The sequence below is a fragment of the Arvicola amphibius genome, chromosome 7, assembly GCF_903992535.2.
Source record: "Arvicola amphibius chromosome 7, mArvAmp1.2, whole genome shotgun sequence".
Lineage (NCBI taxonomy): Eukaryota > Metazoa > Chordata > Mammalia > Rodentia > Cricetidae > Arvicola > Arvicola amphibius.
The window spans coordinates 111,030,804-111,053,686 of NC_052053.1; the positions used below are offsets into that span (position 1 = coordinate 111,030,804).

A 22,883-nucleotide genomic window follows, 5' to 3' on the forward strand; every position below is an offset into this window, starting at 1 on the left:
ATCAAAATAAAACAAACTATGTTTAAGCAATTCTTTGCCATCACTATTAGTATTATAATATATGTGATTTATTTCAAGAACTGGTGAGTTTTTACAGTTGCTGTGTGTGTTTTGGTTGTTTTGGTTTTTTTTTGCTGTTTTGCAAATAGCTCATATTACCTGATGGTTGATTTGTTTGTAGACAAAACTTGGCTTCAAAATGGTAATTCCCCCTCCTGCCTTAACCTCAACAAGTGTTATGAATACCAGTGTGTGCTTCCACACCTTATGCAGGTCTCTAATTTTTTTATTCATGAGAACATCATTAACCACTTAATTCTTTGTTATATCCTCTTCCAGGTGCTTGTAATACAAAAATAAATAAAAACAAACAAACATATATTGCTCTTGTCACCTTGATGTCCTATTCCTAACGATGTCATAGTGGTAGATTACTACAATCATTCTTGCTCGCGAAAAGGAGGAATTGAACCAGTCACCTGGGTAAAAAGCTGCAGATCATGATGAAGACTAGACGTTGATATTTAAGCATAATAAATTAAGTTAATGGCTTAATTACTAAATGGGTAAGCAGTGAAAGTGAACTACAGGCAACAGAAACAGTGAGTTTCTGCTCTGCTTGTGATAAATTTATCCTCGCGATACAGCCTTACTCTGCTAGTTCCAGTATCTCCTGTGCACAACAAATTAGTTTCATGCATTGCCAATGTCTTAGCTGGAAGTATTTAACTTGAGAATTCTTTCAGTGAATGCTAGCTATCATAACTTTTTTGATTCTCTTTTGACCTTGAATGAGACCAGGTCTACCAAGAGCTTACCTGCTGAAAAGGACAGGAAGGGACTGTGAACCAACAGAGGAAGCTACATGCAATTCTGAAATTTGTCTTTATAGTGCCTTTCCATATTTATAGAGACCTCTCAGGACAATAGATGTTTCTAATGGCATAGATAATTGTCTGTGGCCATTTTTCCTTCAGTGAGTGTATTCAGGGAATGAGGAAATGATATGACAATATAAGGTCACATGAGACAAGGGGAGTTGACTCCAAGGGCCTCATTATTCTGAGCGTTGGGAAACTGGGTTGCTTTATTCATTGCCACATTACAGAAGGTGATAATGTCCTTTAAATGCCCTATAAATATGTACTCAGTGAAATGAATAGGTCGGGTGTTTCACTGGAAAGAAGCAAGACATTTGAAGGCATACAATCGCTGATGATTACAGTAATACCAGCAAAAGATACAGTAAAACCACCCTCCATATTAAAAATGAAATCTAGAGGCTCCGTTACTTGAGATTTGTGTTGTTATAAAATTGGCCACTTTCTGAATTCTTTAATGCAATTTTCCACGAAGAAATAAAAAAGATTGTCTTCTTGAACATTTCCAGAAACCTGCCTTACGAATATGACGATAATGAAACACATGTTGGTTTCAATATCTCTAAAAGGTTCACACCTGCATTAAGTACTATTTACAGGGACTAGTTTGAATACTGTAGTATCCTTGGACATCATTTCAACTACACTTCCTCAGTATGATATCCTCCTTCGCCGTCCTGAGCATCAGCCCGTGAGTGGACGATAAAATTGAAGCGAACAACTCACGTAAATGGACAAGATCCCTTAAAGTTTTCAACTTCAAATAGATTCTCCCCTCTTTATTTTGTGAAGTGTTCATTTCCCCACACATGGCATGAGATACACATGGAGAATGAAATCTGCATGAAGTGACTGAAGAGACAGGCATGTTTTCATCTCAACCACATTGGTCTTCTTTCAAGAAACCCATGGTTTCTAGGCATCTCTCTCCACAAGCTCACCTCAGATGGCCGCATCTTCTATATTTTCCCACCACTTTAAAAACATCAGGTTATAGAACAAAAAGTTAACAGACTCCATTTGTCTGTGTTTGCTACCTCATAATGTTTTCTCATTCACTTCATTTGACACCTACCTCATGATTGATAGCAGAGCCGACCTCTGTGTTCTTGTTCTTTATTTATCCTTTGCACAGAATTTTCATGTAGCTGGTAATTGCTTTTGAATGTACATGGAAAGAGTGGCCACGGACAGCAAGAGTGCTGATGCCTTCTGTTCTTTGACTCTCCTGTAAATTGCTATACTTTTGGTAGACAGATTTATTTTTTAAAAAATTTGATAATTGTTTTAAATATTAGCCTAATAATTTCCTGTATTTGTACACTGAAGTATGCCAGTATCCAACCATATTTATTTTTTTCTTTGCAAGAGAGATTTTTTTTTCAATTCTTTCCCACTTTAATAAAATGTAGATATATGTTCCCACTGTTAGGCCTGTGACATGCCCCATATTAGAAAACTCATGGCAGTGCGTGAAGCATTAAATTCAAGTAATACTTATTTTTATTAATAAGTATATCACAAATATTTGTTTTAAAAAGGCATGCATAGCACATGCGTTTGTATCCAGAGCCTTTCCAGTCTAGTATGTCTCACTATTATACACAAATCCTGAGTGTCTTCTAAGTTTTGTTTACTTGGTAAAAATTAAGCTTTGGATTGAATTTACTGAGATAAAGCTATTAATTATATTTAATATTAAATAGATCGAATACAGCTTTATCTTAAGACATTAAAGCTCTCATTTTTAAACCTATGCTAGACCCTGAAACATAATCACTGAGACATAGCTGGCCCTTGTCCTTAACAAGTTCATACTAATATTCATAATTTACTTCCATATGCCCCCAAGTAACCTTATGAGGCTACTTCCTGGATGTATGCACATATCTGTTGTTTCTTTTTTTTTTTCATCTTCCTCTTCTCTGGAAGTCCCAACATCTATCTAATTGTTCCATCATTAACACTTCTCTTTATCCTTCCGTGTGTTCTTGCACTTGACAATCAATATCATCATGTACTTCTTGACCAGCTTGTATTTCTATCTGAATGTCTTTCCTAACCTTTCTATCAAACTCCTGCAAGTTTAGAATATAATTGAAAGCATCATGTCAGAGTTAGCGTGTGAATTTACAGTGTCTGCTTTTAATTTCCCCATTGCAGCTTTGGCATCTTAGCCATTGCAAGTGATTTTCAGCATTGCAGATTGAAGTCTACATAAACATTTTCAGACTCGGAATGCCCAGAAACATTGTTTATCATGAACAGGAATTTACTCTCTTCCTTCCTCTTTAAGTATGTCTTCCCTTCTGGGGGAAGAAGCATTGGTGAAATCATCTCATAAAAGAATGATGGCTGCCATCATTCTTTCTGAGGATAGGGATGATAATTTTTGTTTTGTTCATATACCTTTCAGTGTTGCCACATAGCAATACTCCTTCATGATTTAAAAAGGTGCTGCAGTTCCGAAATCATTTATTCCTTCATGTCTCCCACCCACATATAATGCCTTGTGCATCCTAACTGTGCACTTATCATGCGCATTGGCTATAGAGTTTACAGTGTGAGATGTAACTAGCAAATGATTCTATCTCCCACCTCACAGTGTGTGGGTAGGATTGTATTTTCACTGTGGCATTAGATACATTGCTTTCACTTTCTTTATTTAATCTTTGCCTTTTTCCCTAAAGGATGCACTCACTGGCTTCTTGTTGTCAAATCTGAACTGTAGGCATCAGGACTTTTGCTTTGTTGCCATTATTAAGGAAAATAAAGGTTCTCTGGGAACAGATACAGCAATGTTGAGACAGGAGACGTTTAAGCCAGAGGACTACTAAGTGACAAAGGGGCCAGCAGCATATGCAACATGGATGCGTTAGACAATGAAATGATTAGTGATGAAGGGGACAGAATAGGATGCTATAAATTCATGCTAATTAAAATTATATGATTTAAATCTAATGAACAATTTATTTATGGAGTTTTTCATGTGATTTTTTTAAAATCTTGATAACCTTGGGAACCTAAAACCGCTAAAAGCAAAACAACCAGATTTTTTATTTGTAACACAATCCTAATTGGTCTTATTAAATATAAATCTGTAGTCGAATATTAGGGATTTGAATTTGAAAGCTGAAAGATCAGAGAAGGAGATCAGCCAGTCACTGGAGTTCTTACCTCCCTGAATGCTCAGACCCAATAGACAAGATCCTGTCTCTATGAATTCTCTAAGGCTAATTAGCCTGTCTAGCTTCATACTCTGATCTTCAGGTTAGCTATATGTGTTAAAGTACAAACAAAATATCACCGCGCTAATATAGTTAGCTTTTACTGTTAACCTCGTAGAGCCTTTTATTACTTGGAAAGGGAGTTTCCAGAGGAGCCATTTACATCAGATAGGCCTGTGGGATTGTCTGTGGGGATTACCTGGCTTACTAAGTGGTATATTAGCCTATTCTGAGTTATAACAGTCCCTGGCAGGAGGTCCTGCACAATAGGAAAGGGGTAGCCAAGAACAAGAAAACAAGGATCCATGCAAATATTCTCTCTTTGCTTTTGACCATAACTTTAACTTGTCCACAATAATGCACCAGAACCTAAAATTGTAAGACTAATAATCCCTTTCTTGTTTGAATATTTTTTGGGGGGTCCAGAAGTTTATCACAGCAACAAAAATAAAACTGAAATAACTGTCCTTCTGTACAAAATGTTTCTCTGGAGACTGGGATATGATGAGCCTGGGAAATTAAAGTCTAGTGAGTCATAGATGCTGAAAAACCCTCCTAGTATCCCTGATCATCGAAAGAGTTCTGAGGGGCAAACTCCTGGTTGTGCAGGAAAGAGCTGTGTTTCGCACTCCAAAGCCTGATGATCACAGCATCTTTCCTGACATTTCTCCATTTCTAGTCTCCTTATCTTTGTTAATGCTCCATGCAATTTTCACCCAAGAATGACTTCCAGGACCCACTTCCAATGATTCAAATTAGGAAGATATTAACAGGAATAACATTTCTATCAAGGAATTCTTACTTGTTATTTTTTTCCTTCCTTGTCGATTTTCTTGTGAATCAATCCACTTATTAATTCTCATATTACTTGTATCCAAGGAAACACATTTTGCTCTTGAAATATTTGATAGATGCATGTAATAAGTAACAGCTTGCGGTCTTCAAATTATAGCCCAGGGAGCAAACTAGTCTCTACTCTTATGATTAAATATCCCAGGTCCATGGAATTGCAAAGTCTATGAGAATGTAGATGTGAGACACACTGTGTTCTAGTTTCAGGTTTTAAAAGAGGGCGTACGCTCATACTTTCCTCCACCGATGGGTGGCAAAACAAACAATGCACCCAAGAAGGTATTTCTCTTCCTCACTCAATCTACTTTAATCCAACTAAAACTAAATTGTTAAGATTTCATTCAAAATCTTTGTTTAATCTCAACAGAAAATGTCACTAGCGACAGAGTTGCTAAAATTGAAGCGGACATTAATCTAATTCCATATTTAAAATATTTTTTTTCTAATTCACAATTCAATTTTATATTTTTATTCAACTGTATATAGTGCCATGATTTTAGAAATTTATTACAGTCAATTTACCATAACTTGTAGTGCTAGAGTATCCCCTAGACATTTTTATTATTTTGTCTTTTTGTATGATTGGGGATTTAACTCATTCTCAAAAATTTTGGGAAAGTGCTTTTCCACTAAGCCACACTTTCAGTCCTATCTGAAAATTGTGATAAATATATTTACCTGAGAGTGTTTTCCTTTTTACTCTCTTGGAGACTTCAGTTCTACCTGGTATCTCTATTTCTTTCACTCTTGAGAACTTTGAGTTCTTTCCCAGTGCCATGAGGATACTGTGTCCTTGAATTTAGCCAGCCACACTCTTCCTGTCAAATGTGAGAAAGAATACAAGTTCCACTTACTGTGTAATATGCATTGTTAGGAAATAGGCATGTGACAGTCAACAGTCCTGTCATCCTTTCATGTACCTCTTAAGTATTTCCTGATGTTGCAAGGGAATGATCTGCTTGTTCGTCCCAGCTGCCCAAAACCAAAATAATCACACAGAAACTGTATTAATTAAATCAGTGCTTGGCCCATTAGCTCTAACTTCTTATTGGCTAACTCTTACATCTTAATTTAACCCATTTCTATTAATCTGTGTATCAACACGTGGCAGTGGCTTACCAGGAAAGATTCGGCATGTCTGTCTCTGGCAGCTCCATAGTGTCTCTCTCTTACTCCAAGTCTTCCTCACAGCATTCAATTCTGTCTTGCTGCCTACCTGAGTTCTGTCATATCAACTAGGCCAAAGCAGTTTCTTTATTCATTAACCGATGAAAACAACACATTGACAGAAGGACCTCCTACACTACATTAGCTCTAGCTACTTATTGGCTAGCACATTTTAATTTAACCCATTTCTATTAATCTGTATATCACCACAAGTTCGAGACCTACCAGCAAAGTTCTTGCATGTTTGACTCTGGTGGCAGCTTGAAAGCATCTCTCTCCGACTCTGCCTACTTCCTCCCAGAATTCCATTTAGTTTTTCCTGCCTAGCTCTATTCCCCTACAGCTCTGTTATAGGCCCAAAGCAGTTCCTTTATTAACCAATGAAAGCAAAACATAATCAGAAGGACCGCCTACACTATCCTGATTATCTCAGGGGAAAGAATTGCTTTTCTTTACTAAGAAAAAAGAGCTGAAAAGGATATGGGAAAAAATTATAGACACGCTATAATGAAATTTGACTAAAATGTTGGTTGGCCACAGTGGTACAAATCTGTAAACCTAGAACTTGGGAGGTGGAAGCAGAAGGGTCAAGAATTTAGAGATAGTCCTGAGCAACATAAGTTACTGAATCAGAAAACAGGCTTAAAGTTTATTAGACACTGTGTTGAACAAAACAGTCTAGAAATTTGGAAAACAGAAATGCAGCTCTTGTTACCTTATCTCTCTTCTCAATCCTTCTCTATCTTTTTTGTCTTACTCTTCTTTCTTAACTTTATCTGCTCCCATCTCTTGCAGAATTAAAATCTCTGCTATATATCCATCTATTTGTCTACCACCTATTATCTCTTTGTCAAACTTTTTTCATCATTTTAACTCCAGAAGCCAATATCCTAAGGGAGGGATGATTTGTTTTAACTCACAGTTTCCAAGGCTTCAATCCATCATGGTAAGGAGTGCCTAACAGAGCAGAGCATCTCATATCAAGAACAGCTGGAAGAAAGAGGGGAGGGATAGTATGGGTATGATATATAACAAGATAAGGGCAGATAAAAACTTTAAGACAGCCCCAACCCCAGTTGAAACTTCCCAGTCACAGGCTTCTTCAGTTCTGCAGCAGCTCCTGATGTTTTCAAAGTCACTACACATAGCAGTGTCAGATGAAGACCAAAATTGCCACATGATGCTGTGAGAAACATTTCACATTAACCATATTATCTTTTAAGCTCTTTTTTCCTCTTTATCTTTCTCATACTGCTCTCTTTTCTTATCCTCCTTTTCCTCCCTTCCTCCCTTCTGCAGTTATTTTTATCATTCCTCATTTTTCAGATCTTTGTCTCCCTTTCTCCTATCTCTGTGTAATGAACTATTTGTAATATTTCACCTATCTATAATCTATCCTGTATATACCTATCACCTATGATTCATCTATAGGTCTTTATATTATTCATCAATTTCTGTAGCATTAATCATCTAGTTATCAGCAATTATCTGTCCATCATCCATCTATCATCCATCCATCATCTATCTTCTGTCTATCTATCTATCTATCTATCAATCAATCATTTATCTGTGTATCATCCATACTATCCCCATCACGGAGCACATAATGTGTGTTACAATACTGTTATACTCAGCCTAAAAGAGGGGTCCAGTCTCCATACTGTGATAACTACCTTTCATCATTAAGTTCTGGCACATTATCAGTCTGACATCTTGACTGGCACCATAGTTAGATGTAAACAATGAATACAGAAAGACTATCAGCACATGATGGTGTGACTGCAATTATTTTCATGTCCTTAGATAGAGCACTTTTTGACAGTTTATAAAGCAAGGTTTAAATTTCTTTGCTGCAGACAGTGAAGTTTGGGCTTTGAAACAAATCCCAATTGAGATCTGCATTGTGAATTGTCAGCATAAGAGGCTGGGGACTCCAGCAAGTACCCAAGAAGCTCTAAGGATCCAAAGACCTTAGCAGGAGCTACAAAAAAAAGATGTTATGAAGTTGGTTAAGCCATGTTTATAAGGAATAGAAGATTTTGCTCTCAAATCGCCAGGGGAAACAAGGAAGAGTGGATAGAAAAAATAAGAGAATAAAATGAGGTTTTATGTTGTAAGAAATAGCATGTTCCTGTCCTTGAAGTGGGTAGTCTGATATAGAGGATGTTTCTCTCTGTCTTTAATATGCTGAGGGTCAGTATTCCCTTAGACACAGAACATGTTTCTTTCAGAAACAAGACTATCTGCAGCATTTATTAATATAAATGTTTAACTTTATTTGTAGGTTTGCCTTTGTTTATGTGTTTCACATTGATGGTTTTTTATTTGAAGAATAGTAATAATGCATATTATTTGGGTATAGATTTAACTCTATATGTTTTATAATGGTGGTAATTAAATTATACTTATTAAATATATTCATTAAATATTTATTAAATCATATATTAAATATACATTAAATCAAGGTAATATATTTCTTCTCAAACATTTGTTATATTTTTGTACTGGGAAGTATCAGATTTCTCTTTCTTGGTCCTCTAAAAGCATATCAAAGTGCTATAGATATGTTATACAGTTGTCATCCCACTGTGCAGTAGAACTCTAGAATTTAGTCCTCATCTCATCATGTTTGGGAACATACTATACTCAACACTCTTCCATCTGCTTTACCTTTTCTAGACTTTAATGACCACTGGTTGACTTTTTATTCTATTAAATCAACTCTTCACTTCTTCATCAGTGAGAACATACCTATGCCTTTCTTGTGTCAAGTTTCTTTCCTTTAAAATAACTTCCACCTCCCACTTCTGTTATCATCTCAAAGAATAATTTCATGTTGTCCTATTTTGTTTTTTCTCTTGTTCTACTTCCAACGATGTGCTTATTAATTGCTTTAAAATGAGGCAAAGTAATTTGTCTTACATACTAAGAAGAAGAAATGAAACATATGCCCCTAGTTTACAAATGAGTGTATAGTTTATTTTGTTTGTTAGTTTGTTTGTTTTGAAATAAGGTTTCTTGTAGCCAAGGCTAGCCTTCAACTCTCTCTTTATCTAAAAATGACCTCAAACTCCTGGTTATCCTACATCTACCACTGACATTCTAGAATTACAAGTCTCTTTCTCCATGCCTAGCTATAGATGTGTGTTTTAGCAGTTACCTCATCAATACAAGTGGTAGCTTATGCCTCACACTCAGCTTGGTCCATGATATAGTGCAGTGGGCTTTATCTGTCTTCATTTTCTGAATACTCATATAAACACAGGACAGAAACCTCATGAGGCATGACCTCAAAGGGTGAAGGGCAGGGGTAGGTACTGGAAAGTGCTGGAGAACAGCACATGTCTGCAAGACAAGCATAAATTATCTCTGTGCTTTTAACAGTCAAATGAAAGCAAATTTTGAAATACAGTGAGTTTAATTCTTTAATAACAGTATTATAAAATGAGACTGATAAGAGCTCATGTTTCTCAAATTGAATGACTTTTAATGTTTTGTGTGCTATGGTATAGGACGTTCAAAAACTCCAAGAGATCTTAAAATACCCCTCACACATGTAATCAAATCAGTCCTTGCTTATAAATATTTTGTCTCTTAGCAGCCACACTTTGTGTCAGGTTACAACTAAACCTTCAAGGTGGACATAGAATGAATGACACTATAAAGCGCTTCTCAGTGAGTCTTTTGTAGTAGGTATTAAAGTAAGGACGTCATATTTATGCTCTCAGTCAAAAACTAGTTTTGTCCTTTGCGTTAACAATGCCAGTAAAGCTGGGCAGTGGTGGCGCATGCACTCGGGAGGCAGAGGCAGGCAGATCTCTTTCAGTTTGAGGCCAGCCTGGTCTACAAGAGCTAGTTCCAGGACAGACTCTAAAATTACAGCGAAACCCTGTCTCGAAAAGCCAAACAAAACAAATGCCAGACTGAATTATGGTTGAAATGTTTCATTTGTAACCTGGGAAATATATGCAATGTGTGGAGAGCTAATGAAGTTTTGACTGATTGTTGAGAAAACCATAGCCATGCCAAGGACCCCAGTGACAGATCCACTGGGTGGAAAATCCTTTTCCAGGTCTGGCTCAGCGGAATCTCAAAGCCTTTCCCTGGTTTAAGTATGGGTATTGATCAAGAACTTTTGACCTTTAGCTGAAACCATTGTATGCAGAAGCTATCAATCACAACTTTCTCTTCCTGGATGACAGTCTGGCCTTCTCTTCTTTCAGGCTATGGGAAATCAACCCAATGGGGTTCCTGGCTGCCATCAGTGCACCTCCATCAGAGAGCACAGCTCATTCAGTGCAATTCTTCTGTGTTTGTCTCCAGGTTCCTCATTCCCCATTGCTCTAGTTAGAGCCGTCCCTGAAATCATGCAGGCCTCAGCCACAAAGTGACAAGAAAGCATGAAGTACTGAAACACTAGAGCTAAGGGCATGGTTCAGCAAGGAAAAGCTCTTGCCACCCACCCACCTGGCCACCTGAGTTCAATGCTCACATGGTGAAAGGAGAGAAATAACCCCCTCAAGTTATCCTCTGGGCTTTTTATTGGTGCCTTTGTCCACACACACTACACTGTCCTACAAAATACAGACATACACACACACACACACACACACACACACACACACACACACACACACCATTACTTATTAGCATGTGACTTTTGAAACTGATGTCAGGTATAGTGATAATGCCTGTCATCCCAGACCTCAGGAGCAAAAGACTCCAAAAATGGTAAATTTAATGTCCATTTGGTTGCACAGTGAGATAGTTAATTCCTAAATTAAAGAATCAGGTCCTGTCTAACTGAAATAAATTATGAAAGGCAAAACCTCCTTCAGAATGTTTGTATACAACCTCTAATTAGCAAATGACCCATTCTATCTAAAGTCTTTAAAGTTTGATGTTAAAAAAATGAGTTTCCTGTATTAAATGATTTCTGTGCTATGGTAAGCTATAGCTTACTTTAACGTGATTCCACTTATGCTCTAAGAATCACATGCAATTCCTAAATAAGACCTTATAATTATAAAAGATAGTTCACTAAATGTTACATGCTAATGCACATATGTCAAAAGTTCCACCCTGTAATTTTCTTGAGATTTATTTAACAAATACATTTTAATAATATTAAGGCTACAAAACTGTTCACCCTCCTATAAGCCCATTTATATAGACAAATATTTTTTATATAATGTAAATTCAGTTTTTCTGTGATCCTAATATACCTTAGTAAACTTTGACTTGGTTACTTTTAGCTTAACTTAAATTCATGTATAACACATTAAACATTGTTAGTTTTATATATTAGGATTTATATAATAATTTTATTATAACTAAAACATTCTAGGTTTGTGCTATTTACTTCGGTAAGTAGTCATTTTGCCTCTTGACAGTAATACATTAATAATTAAGTACAATGCATATTTTAGAAGATTTAATTAGTGACATCTTCTATTCATTAGTTTAATATTTAATAATTCTTTGATACATTTTGTTTTCTCCCCAACTGTGGTGAGTTTTGCATATCACCTTTACCATATGTATTTCCTAGCATCTATTTAATAATAAATCTTTATACTTTAATGTCAGAACATCAGAGGAGCTGATGTTGTGACATTTTGAAAATTCCCATGCTATTTTAATGATGTTAGAAGAACCAGGAGGCAACAAGGATGTTTGAAAATGCCATATAGACTCCCTGATTCTTTCATGAATATTTAGTATGGAATTATTGCTCTATTCTTGCTTTCTTTTTCTTTTCTTTTCTTTCATTTCTTTTTGTTGTTGTTGTTGTTGTTGTTTGTTTGTTTGTTTTTTGACTCAGGGTTTCTCTGTAGCTTTGGAGCCTGCCCTTAGAACTAGCTCTTGTAGACCTAACTGGCCTTGAACTCACAGAGATCTACCTGCTTCTGCCTCCCAAGTGCTGGGACTAAAGATGTTCTCCACCACTGCTCAGCTTGTTTTATTTTATTTGATTAAACATACAAGTTAACAAGTTTTAGTTCTAAACTGCATCTCTAAACTGAGCTTAATAATTTTTTAAATTAAAGCAAGAACATTGAAGAATTTAAGTCTCTATCTCTATAAATATATATGTATAAATTACATATAATATAGGTTTTATTTTGTCATAAAATATTTCTGAACACATGAAATTGAACATCAATAAAATATATGTTCCCTACTTCTATTTATGAAAGTGTTGTGTATACTTATTCTGTGCTGTAAGTAGAATATACCCTGTAGGAATGTCATATTTTATGTTCTATATATAGCTTCTAATTTCAGTGTTGGGTGGAAAGGTGATTGTTTTTTAATTTAGTGAGTGTTTATTTTTGTACTTTTAACCTGAGAAATTCAGAAGGCTTATTTTTCACTGTGAGAATTTTACGTTTAACCATAAAAGAAGTGGTCGGCTCGGGATTTCTGCTGGGGCATTTGTGGCTGTTTCTTTCTGAATGTTAAACCTGGGCTTGTGAGAACTTGCTAGCTAAACCGTCCTGACTCAGGGTACCGCCTTAGGCACATATTTTCACTCCATATGAACACAGGCTTGAATTGGCACCTGAAGAAGTGCAGTCAGGCCTTGCTGTGTGTAAAGACTGTGAGGATTTATGCTCTCTACTGCTTGCTTAAATTCAGGTTGAAAAATCAATCATCCCATTCCTGAATAATCCAAAAGTGAAAAAAATCAGCCATCTATACCATGAAAACACAAGGACTGAACAACTACAAATGACAGAGAGAAAAAGTAGCTTGTCACTGAGGAGAAATGGAAGCTGCGCTTGGCAACTTCCCTCACTTCTGTTTTCCTCGTGATAGAACAATAGTTCTGGGAAATGAATATTTGCATATTCTCCTGTGACCTTTCCTAGGGTGGCCTGAACAAATGAGAGCATTGGCAACAGCTCATGAAGTTATTCCAGTCTAGCTAAGAAACCATGAACTTTCTGGAGTGCCTTACGGGGGCACAGGTGGTGTGAAAACAGCTGCACTCCTGAGAGCCACAGCCAGGGTTGGGGACTACTAGTAAAGGCTGACTTCATGGAACTTTCTGCACAGATTCCAGGCAGTGAAAATGAAGAGAGTGTCCTCTCCTACCAAAGACTGGAGAGGAACCTTGTGAAGCTTCCGGAGAAGCTCCAAAATTCTTATGAGTTTCATGAGTTTTCTGAACCAAATGGGTTTGATTAATATCCTAAGTCTGGAGATATTTCATGAGGGAATGTTTCAGTTCTGAGGGAGTAGCTTCAAAATATCACATCAAGTATAAAAACATTTAATGATGTTCTGTACATTTATACTGCTTAAGTGAGGTACAGAAGTATTAAACTCAGCTCAAGTTTGAGTAGTACCTTGTCTTTTTAATAAAAAAAGGAACAAAGTTTAATTTTAACTGCTCAAACATTTAAGTATATATAATCCTGTTGTTGATTCCCAGTTGCAGCATCTCTCACTAAATATATGTATGTCTTCTGTTTGTGTCTTTTAGCATCCCCGTCAATTAAGCTTTTGGTGGATGATCCTATAGTTGTAAATCCTGGAGAGGCCATAACATTAGTGTGTGTTACGACGGGAGGAGAGCCCACGCCCTCTCTCACCTGGGTCAGATCCTTTGGGACTCTACCTGAAAAGATTGTTTTGAATGGAGGGACGCTTACCATACCTGCCATCACCTCAGATGATGCTGGTACTTATAGCTGCATTGCCAATAATAATGTGGGCAATCCTGCAAAAAAATCCACCAACATCATTGTGAGAGGTAAGTTGGGCTGAAGAGGAAATAAATATTGCCTTGTTTAATTTAAAAACATTTTCTCAGATATTGACTTTGTATGCCATTTATTGAGAAAATGTTTACAAAAATCAGATAATATGTAACCATATCTAGAATCTGAAAAATCTTAAATCCTATTGATACTTTATTTGCATGAAAAAAATTTACAACATACTTACAATGATGTGTTGACTTGTACTTATATGTTATAAATAAAACATAATTAATAAAGTGTTATATAAAATATAGATAAAGCATATGTCAGTTTAGACATTTACTAATTTTGTAAACTTCATGATTTATCAATATTTATAGAACCTAATTTATGTGAAGGCTTTACATTTTGATATATAGAAAGTTATATGTGTTCTTATACTTAAAAGATTCTACTTAAATTTACTGAATATAAAATAAATATAAAATACAGTGATAATTGCATGATGTGGTTTGGAAAGTATAAAAGTAGATATAAAATATCAAGTTCTTGCCAGGCGGTGTGGTGGCACACGCCTTTAATCCCAGCACTCGAGAGGCAGAGGCAGGCGGATCTCTGAGTTCGAGGCCAGCCTGGTCTACAAGAGCTAGTTCCAGGACAGGCTCTAGAAACTACAGGGAAACCCTGTCTCGAAAAACAAAAAAAAAACAAAACAAAAAAAAAAAATCAAGTTCTTTTCCACTGAGGTCATTAGGAAATATATAAAGACATTCATACTCACTTGAGTAAGGTTTCAAAAGACCTCATTGAAACAAAGACTTGAAAAAGTAGGAAAAAAAAGAAATGCTTATTTGAGGGACTAGAGAAAAATATGTATGAGCTCCTAAGTTGCCAGCAACAGGGAAATTGCTGTGATGGTTACCAGCTAATATGTTGATGGTGTATATAGCCCCATTATTAGAAGAGATAAAGGAGTTAAGAAGAACTTCAAAGAGAAATTATGTTCTTTGCATCATAGTCGCTTAACACGGTACTGGATAGGATGAACAATGAGATGTCACAGGAGCAAGGAGAGGCCCTTTGCACACACAGATTATTCTGTGAGTGAAGCCTGATTGGCTCCATTGTCATTAATGTGTGGTAGTTTTGTGGATTATTGTAGTGATTTTAGTGATCCCAGCTCACTGTGTCAATGTACAAAGCGTTAGACACTCCTTGACAAAATTATACTTTGAAGAAAGTGTAAATTACTATAGTGTAATCCAAAACACTGTGGTTCTTGGCCACAGCTGAAGAGTTGTTAGCCATAGTATAGTCAGTAACTGTGAGGTGTTAAAGCCATCACTTTATGCATTGTGATAAAATGAAATAGTACCAATAAAACTACCATAATGCCTCTTCGTGGATTAAAATGGCTAGACCCAAAATCCTGAGTTGGTTATTAGCATTACCAAAGCGAGATTCTTCTTTTAATTTAAATAACCTTTTTGCCATTTACTTTACATACTATGCAGTTTCTCCACCCACCACCCACCTATCCTCCTGTCCTCTTCCTTTTCTCCTCTAGGGCTTGTTATATTGAGCAACCAGAGTCTATCATTCATCAAACACGAACTGTTTAAAAATGAAAGAAATGGGAGCAGAGGGGGGCAGAGTATGCCGTCAACAGTATTTATTTTCTGTCTGTTTGTTTGTGTTTGTTTTTAAAATGCCTATATTGTCAAGGAGATGTAAAATAGTCTGTCAAATCATGCTGTCAGATTGACATGAAAACATTGTAACACTTAGCCTGAAGTGTCACAGATCCAAGAGTGAATACCTTATTATATTGTTTTATCAAAGAAGCAAGTTCACTTGAGAAAAAGTGATGAGTTCAATCTAGTTTACAGAGTACAGTCATTTATAACACTGAATCTGCAGACAGACAAAACGTCATTGTTTTTCAGGCGTCCTCCAGGAAAGAGGAAATGCACAGCAATGCACCCTACCCGTTTCTTGCCTCTCCTTGTCATCATTACAAAGGAAATCTCCCAACTCTTACCTAAGTAACATGATCTAAGTAAAGCCTTAACAATTATTTATTTGATACACAATTTCTTTGTTCTTATTTAACTTTTCTGGAATGTATATTTGCATTATCATACTATCTTACCAGTGGGATTTCTCAGTACTGACATTCAAATAATCAGCAAATTGAGGTTGTATGTTATCTTACTGAATATAATAGTCTAATGGATACTATGTTAATCTGGAGAGAATACTACAGTAATTCCAGGAATCTGTCTTCTATCCAATGGCAAGAAAGTAAGCTTAAAGAAAAAGATTTTCTCTATTATTTTTAGTAAGTTATTCTCTAGACTTCTGAATGTATTTAACTCCATAGGGTCTCAGTTTCCCTGTATCACAGAAGAGGCAAAATACAGAATGCTGGACTTACCTCCTTTTGTGATTGTCTCTAACTAACTGGGAATCTGTAGGGAGATCAAGGATATATTGTTCTTAAAACCAGCATTTCAACCTGTGAGTTTCTACACACAGAAGAGTATATAGAGTTCAAAGAGGAATAAAAAATTGTCAGACACATTTCTGAACTCTTTGTTTAATCTTTTTGTTTTTATTTAAATGATTTCATACAGAACATTTTGATTATATTTATCCCCTTCCCCAGCTCCTTCCAGTTCCTCCCCACCTTCCAATTGATCCAACTTCATGACTCCCATCACAAAAAGTAAAATCAAAACATCAAAACCCATAGACATAATAAAAATGACTAACAAGCAAAAATTAAAAACAAATGCCTACAACACCAAAATTAATTAATTAATTACTTAAGTAATTAATATTGAGTTTAGTTTTTGCTGGCCAACTACTTCTGAACATGGGGATGCCCTGGAGTATGGTCTAAACACTCAGTGACACTCTATTGTTTCCTTTTGCCAGGAAGTATCAATTGCACATATTTTCTTGGTTAAACATGGAACTCCTTGTCTACTTCTGCCTCTCCATATTGGGACCCATCTGTCTTAAACTTGTGTAGTCCCTATGAGTGCTGCCACAGTCTCTGAGACTTTATATGCATGTCAGCCCTGTTGTGTCTGGAGGACACTGTTTCCTTGGCTCTTGAGCACAGGGTATTGATGAAGACATTGTATGTAGAATTGAGTGTTCCAACATCTTTTACTCTTTACACATTGCTCAGTTGTGGGTCCTGTGTTAATTTCTATTTACTACAGGAAGAAGCTTCAATGAGAAGCACTGGAACAAAGCACTTACTTATAGATATAACATGTCCTTAGGAGACATTTTGTTGCTATATTCCTTTAGCAGACTAGTAGTTTTAGGTTTTTCCCTATGCTCATAATCTATCTATTCTCAGGTTCTTGTCCTCTTTAGCAGCGCCAATGACAGGTATATGTTCCGTCTTATGAAATGTACTTTAAATCCAATAAATAAGTGTTTGACTACTCCCATAACATTCATGTCACCATTGCTCTAGCATTTCAGCTAAAATCAGGAACAAGATATTTTCTTAAAAGTGAAAATGTTTCAAAGTAAAATATATGTGTGATTTATATATACTGTTTTCTGTATGCAATGTCTCATTCCATAAATATAGCCAGCTCAAACTGAAAATGAATCTCATGGTTTACAATCTGAGTAGAACATTTATGACTAAGGCACAAATGCTTCTCAAATGATCCTTAAAAAGTTTACAGTGATTGAGGCATATTTTCCTAAGTCAAGCAAGAAGCAGTTGCCTGATAAGTGTGAACAGAAAATTATGTTGATTCTTAATCTCATCCTGGGTGGCTGAGCTCAGTGCATTCCATACTCCTACTAGATAATGTGTTATTTCCATCCGAAGTTTTTTGTTGTGATTTGCTAGTTTTAGAGATGGCCACACTTCTTCTGTCATGATTAAGACGCTATTGAACAAGCATGGAAATAATATATTCAAGAAATTTTCAGCGTATTTTACTGTATTGTGGGATGTTTAAATTGCTACAGTGCTTTCAAATCATAAATGTATATGTGATCCAAAATAGCATCAAACTCTAGCTGTGTTTCCTTGGATGCAGTTCAGGTCCATTTGGGGCCGGAAACTGGCAGTGAGGAAAGAAGATGAAGTATGATCAACTTTTCTTCTTTCCCTTTGTCAATTCTCTGCTCCTCTCTCCTCTCTCTCCACCATCCCTTCCCATACCTTCGTAATAGAGGCCACCCTTACAAAAGCTTTTCTTGTGTTCCCATGCAGTGTTTGTGGTCTCAGGAGATATTTTTCTCAATAACATAAACATCTGTTCAGTTTGTTGTGGGTGTGAAAGGAGGAAAGAGGATGGAGAAAGAAGGGATAGAAAGGGGTAAAAGAGAGGTGTAAAAGTGACCCAAAGTATTATAAGTATGTACCGTGTGTAATAATTTGTACAATTAATACATGACAATAAAATTCAAAGAAAACTGTGTCCTCTGATGAGACTCTCTAAAGAAACCATTAATATGCAACATTCTTGAACATTCCATTATTTCAGAGGATTCTCTCTTTCCTAGCAGCATCCAAATAAACGTGGCACGACATGAGATCATTTTTTTGGGACATTCACTTCTATTTAGTCGAAGCATTTACTATTAATTCTGTAAGACCATGCAAGTCACTGTGTGCTATCTCCATCCATGGAGTTTTATAATCATGAGAGTATGATTTCTTCTAAGGTTTGTTTTTTGAACAGCCAGAGTCTATCACCAGACCTCACTAAAACATAGTTTTCAATATCAAACATGTCAAGCACAGTAGAAAACAATTATTCCCAAACCCAGAGAATAGAGAGATCTTCCACAGGACTGAGATGAGATAGATGAGCCTTTTTTCCTTCTTGAATTTTGAAAAAGCTTACATCTCAGTTGTCCCCATTGTTACATCTGTAATTAACTCTATTATCTGACTTTCTTCTACTTTTTATCACATATTCAATCTAAGAACTAAAGAATGAGGTATATTCCACGTCTTTTGATAAATTGATAAGACACTTTTTGTGTCTGGATTCCAATCTTTGGTAAAATGAGTCAGGAATATTCTATTATTTAGACTAATGATAATATTAAAAATTAGGAAATTGACAGTGAGTTTTTACTCTTCAATATGACCTACAAAATCTCTCCCTGCCTCTACCATCAAAAAATTATATGACCAGATCTTCCCACATTTAATACCATCTGATACCATCATTGTTCTTTTCATTAGAATATCTCCCTTGGTTTGCTAAACTAATCATCACACTAATCATCCTGTAGACACTTTTCCACAGAAAAATAGTAACTTAGGGCTATGACCTTGAGTGGAAATTTTATTCTCAAAAGGCCCATTGTCATTAAAGGATCGGTCACTGGTTTGACACATTTGGGAGTCGAACAACCCTAAGAATGGAGCAGACTGAAAAGTCTTTAGATAATTGCTGGTTTGCATGATGTAATCCTCAGATAACTCACTTGGGAGTACTGACTAGATTGTTCTTATAAAAGGAATATTTTAATCAGCTCTGATAAACACACACACACACAAAACCTTCAGCAAAGGAAACCTTAAAGGAAAAGTTTTATTTGACTGACAGCTTTAGAGCATCTCTGGCCACTTGACTCTACTCTCTGTGGTCCTCTGGTTAACTATAACTCCAGGGCAGAAGCATACATGGAGTCATATGCTGGCTGGAAAATGACAGAACTAAAGCTAAAGCAACCCCTTTAAGTACATAACCCAATGACTCACCATGTTAGCTATTTCTGTCTCCTAGGTTTGCATCTCCTTCTAACAGCTCTTCAAAGCGCAATCCCATCAATGGATTCATTCATTGACAGGTTTAGAGTCTTCATGATCGAAGCACTTCTCCAAAGCAGCTAAGCCTCTGTAAAGCACATAACATTTGGAAGGAATTGTCAATATAAATCAAGACCAAGACGGCAGCAAATGCTGTAGATGCCCTTTGATGGACAAAGTATCAAATAATTTACAGACAGGCTTTAATACTACTACTGAATTCAGGGTGCTCTGTAAGCTATACGCTTCAAAACATCATGCTCCCTGGATGCTTCAATACTCACGTTGTGCCTACCTTTCTTCCTAATCTCTTAATCTCTTATGAATTCATTTCCTGAATCTTTGTAAAGTAGTAATGTAAAAACATTCTCCCCTTTCAATTTCAAAATTGTTTCAACATTTTTGTTGGTCGTAATCTATTTTGGTGACATAATTATATGATTTCAATATTGAGTTACAATTCACCTTTTCAGAGAAGGTCAATATGTACTCACTGGGGACTGAATATACATTTCCCTAGTTGCATAGAAACATAATGTAATATCACAGGACATCATAAACCCCATTTTAAAAATTTAATTTAATAAAATTATCTATTTTATAACAATAAAATAAATAATAAAATGAAATTAAATTTAAACATGTTAATATTCTTAATTCCAGTTTATATGCATGGATAAACTGACTTCAAAATTTTTAATTTTATTTTTAAACTTATTTATCATGAAACTATGTAATTGAAAGACACATTATCACCATAAACACTTCAAAATATTCCTATTTATAGTTATTGGTGGGAAAAATTATCATTATAAACTTCTATGGCTAAAACTATTAGCTTTAAAATTCACCAGTTCTAAGTAATAACAACCACCTGTACCAGTTACGTATCTGCTATGTACCAGATAGAACACACACACTAAAGGCATTAACATTTTAGGTTTAAGGACTGATGAACTGACTGTTGGTGTTTTTGCAGAGGACATAAATTCAAGTCTCAGCATACAAGACAAGTGATTCAAAACCAACTGTAAATCCAGCTCCAGAGCATCTGATATCCTGTTCTGGCCTCCACAGACATCTGCACATGTCTACACACACACACACACACACACACACACACACAATACTCAAAAAAATATGAGATTATGAGATAGGAGTATGAATATTTTAAAGAAAAGAAAATTTAACAGAGATCTATTAAACAATTTCACAAATCAAGCTTCATTTCAGCAATAAAACCAAAAATCATAACCAGGCTTTGGACCACTGACAAAACAAAGGTAACCTACAAAATTTAGCCAGATTTTTACCAATAATTTACTTTCTCTAAAAATTTGAACTGAGTGAAGTCAATCTCTCTCTGTCTCTCTCTCTGTGTCTCCCCTCTCTCTCTCTCTCTGTCTCTCTCTCTCTCTGTCTCTCTCTCTGTGTCTCTCTCTCTCTGTCTCTCTCTCTCTGTCTCTCTCTCTGTCTCTGTCTCTCTCTCTCTGTCTGTCTCTGTCTCTCTCTCTCTCTCTCTCTCTCTCTCTCTCTCTCTCTCTCTCTCTCTCTCTCTCTCTCTCTCTCTCTCTCTCTCTCCTGTTCCCTCTGTGAGTTTCACCCCAGGAGTCTCCAAGCCATTTCGGGGCTCTCCTCTACTTTTGTAGAAAAAATAGCCCTTGTAGGCATACTAGCAACAAGTTTAGTTTGGGAACATATTCCCTTTTTACTTACTAAAACAACAAACTACAGTAATATTACAAAGGGAGATACCTTTGGAATATACAACCACTTTAAATTGGAGCATGTTTGGGATTTTGCTTTTGTTTGCTTTGTTACTGTTGTTTCAGGGGTTTGTTGTTCATATTTTTTCTTCAGTAATCCCAAACATATGTTTATTGACTTTTTCAGTGCTAACATGAAATACACAGATTATTATTTTCTTAACAAGAATACATTGTGAAGGACTTGACATTACAATGATTTTTTTCTGGCTTTCTTGCAAGTTATTGCACAAAAATTTAGTAATTTCTTATAATTGGATCAATGGGATCATGTAAAGATACAAAAATATTTATACAATTAAAATGTTAAGTATAAACACAAAAGAAAATGAGCTACTCTAAATATTCAATAATTGTGAAAGGATGATGACCAACTCTTGACCAAAATGTTAGTAAAAATTAGTTGGAAATGTGTCAGATAGAAATGAACATATTTTATGCTTAATAAAATTTTTAATGGCAATTATTTCTAATATTTTAATTGTAGTCAGTAGAATGTTACACAGATCCCCATGGTTATCAAATTCAGTTTTTAGCCACCAGTATCTTCATTGTATGATCTGTTATTAATAATAGAACATCTAAAATTATACAAATACACCCTTTCCTGTCCCAAATCACATTACCTGTTTGACGAATGACTTACATAGGGCCATGCCCAGCAAATACCTAATCTCTTTTCTCCATTTAATATTCTGTGCTACTTAAAACGCTCTTCCCAACTTCACCACACACAGACATACACACACACACACACACACACACACACACACACACACACACACACAAAACCATACCAGAGAGAGTTATATTACATTGTTCTCTGGCTCTAAAATAATTTTATGGTTCTCTTTTTGAAGATTGACCAGAGTCATATAAATATCTAAAAATGATCAGTTTTCTTTCCTGCCATGTGACAATAGATAGCTTTGTTTTAGGATCTAAATTTTTTTCTATGTTCATTGAAATAGTATATGAGGAATCTCACAAAATATGTTCTCAAAAAAAGTTTCATCCTGATATTGTATTATCCCACATTTACTTTTGTATTGCTATTGTTATTCTTAAGTAACATATTTATATTTATTTGTATTATTAAAATTTAACCTCTGGCCTGTGATAGTACACTAGGGAGGGAGAAGCAGCTAGACCTCTGTGAGTTTGAGGCCAGCCTGGTCTATAGATCAAGTTCCAGGATAGTCAGGGTTACACAGAGAAACCTTGTCTAGAAAAATCAAAAATAAACCTGACATATCCTGCTTACCGATAGAACCTCTCTTATCATATTTATACTGGACAAAATGAAATATTTCAATTTCTAGATGCTCTAAAAATCAACACCTCTAAATATCTAGCAAATAAGAAACATGCTTAATCAATTTTTTAAATTCTTTAATTAATTTTTGAGGGCAGAGCAGTCTTTAGATGCCCCATAGCTGTAAAATGATGTTGAAGCAATGGATTCTTTG

General features: G+C 35.8%; 1 protein-coding gene across 1 annotated transcript in view; it reads left to right on the forward strand.

Annotated features, from left to right (window-relative positions):
• The window catches only part of Mdga2 (MAM domain containing glycosylphosphatidylinositol anchor 2), a 702,900-nt gene that overhangs the window by 469,706 nt on the left and 210,311 nt on the right, over positions 1 to 22,883 (forward strand). The window contains exon 6 of the mRNA XM_038337153.1: positions 13,620 to 13,889. Coding sequence (XP_038193081.1) covers positions 13,620 to 13,889 — 270 coding nt within the window. The remainder of the gene's footprint in view (positions 1 to 13,619; positions 13,890 to 22,883) is intronic.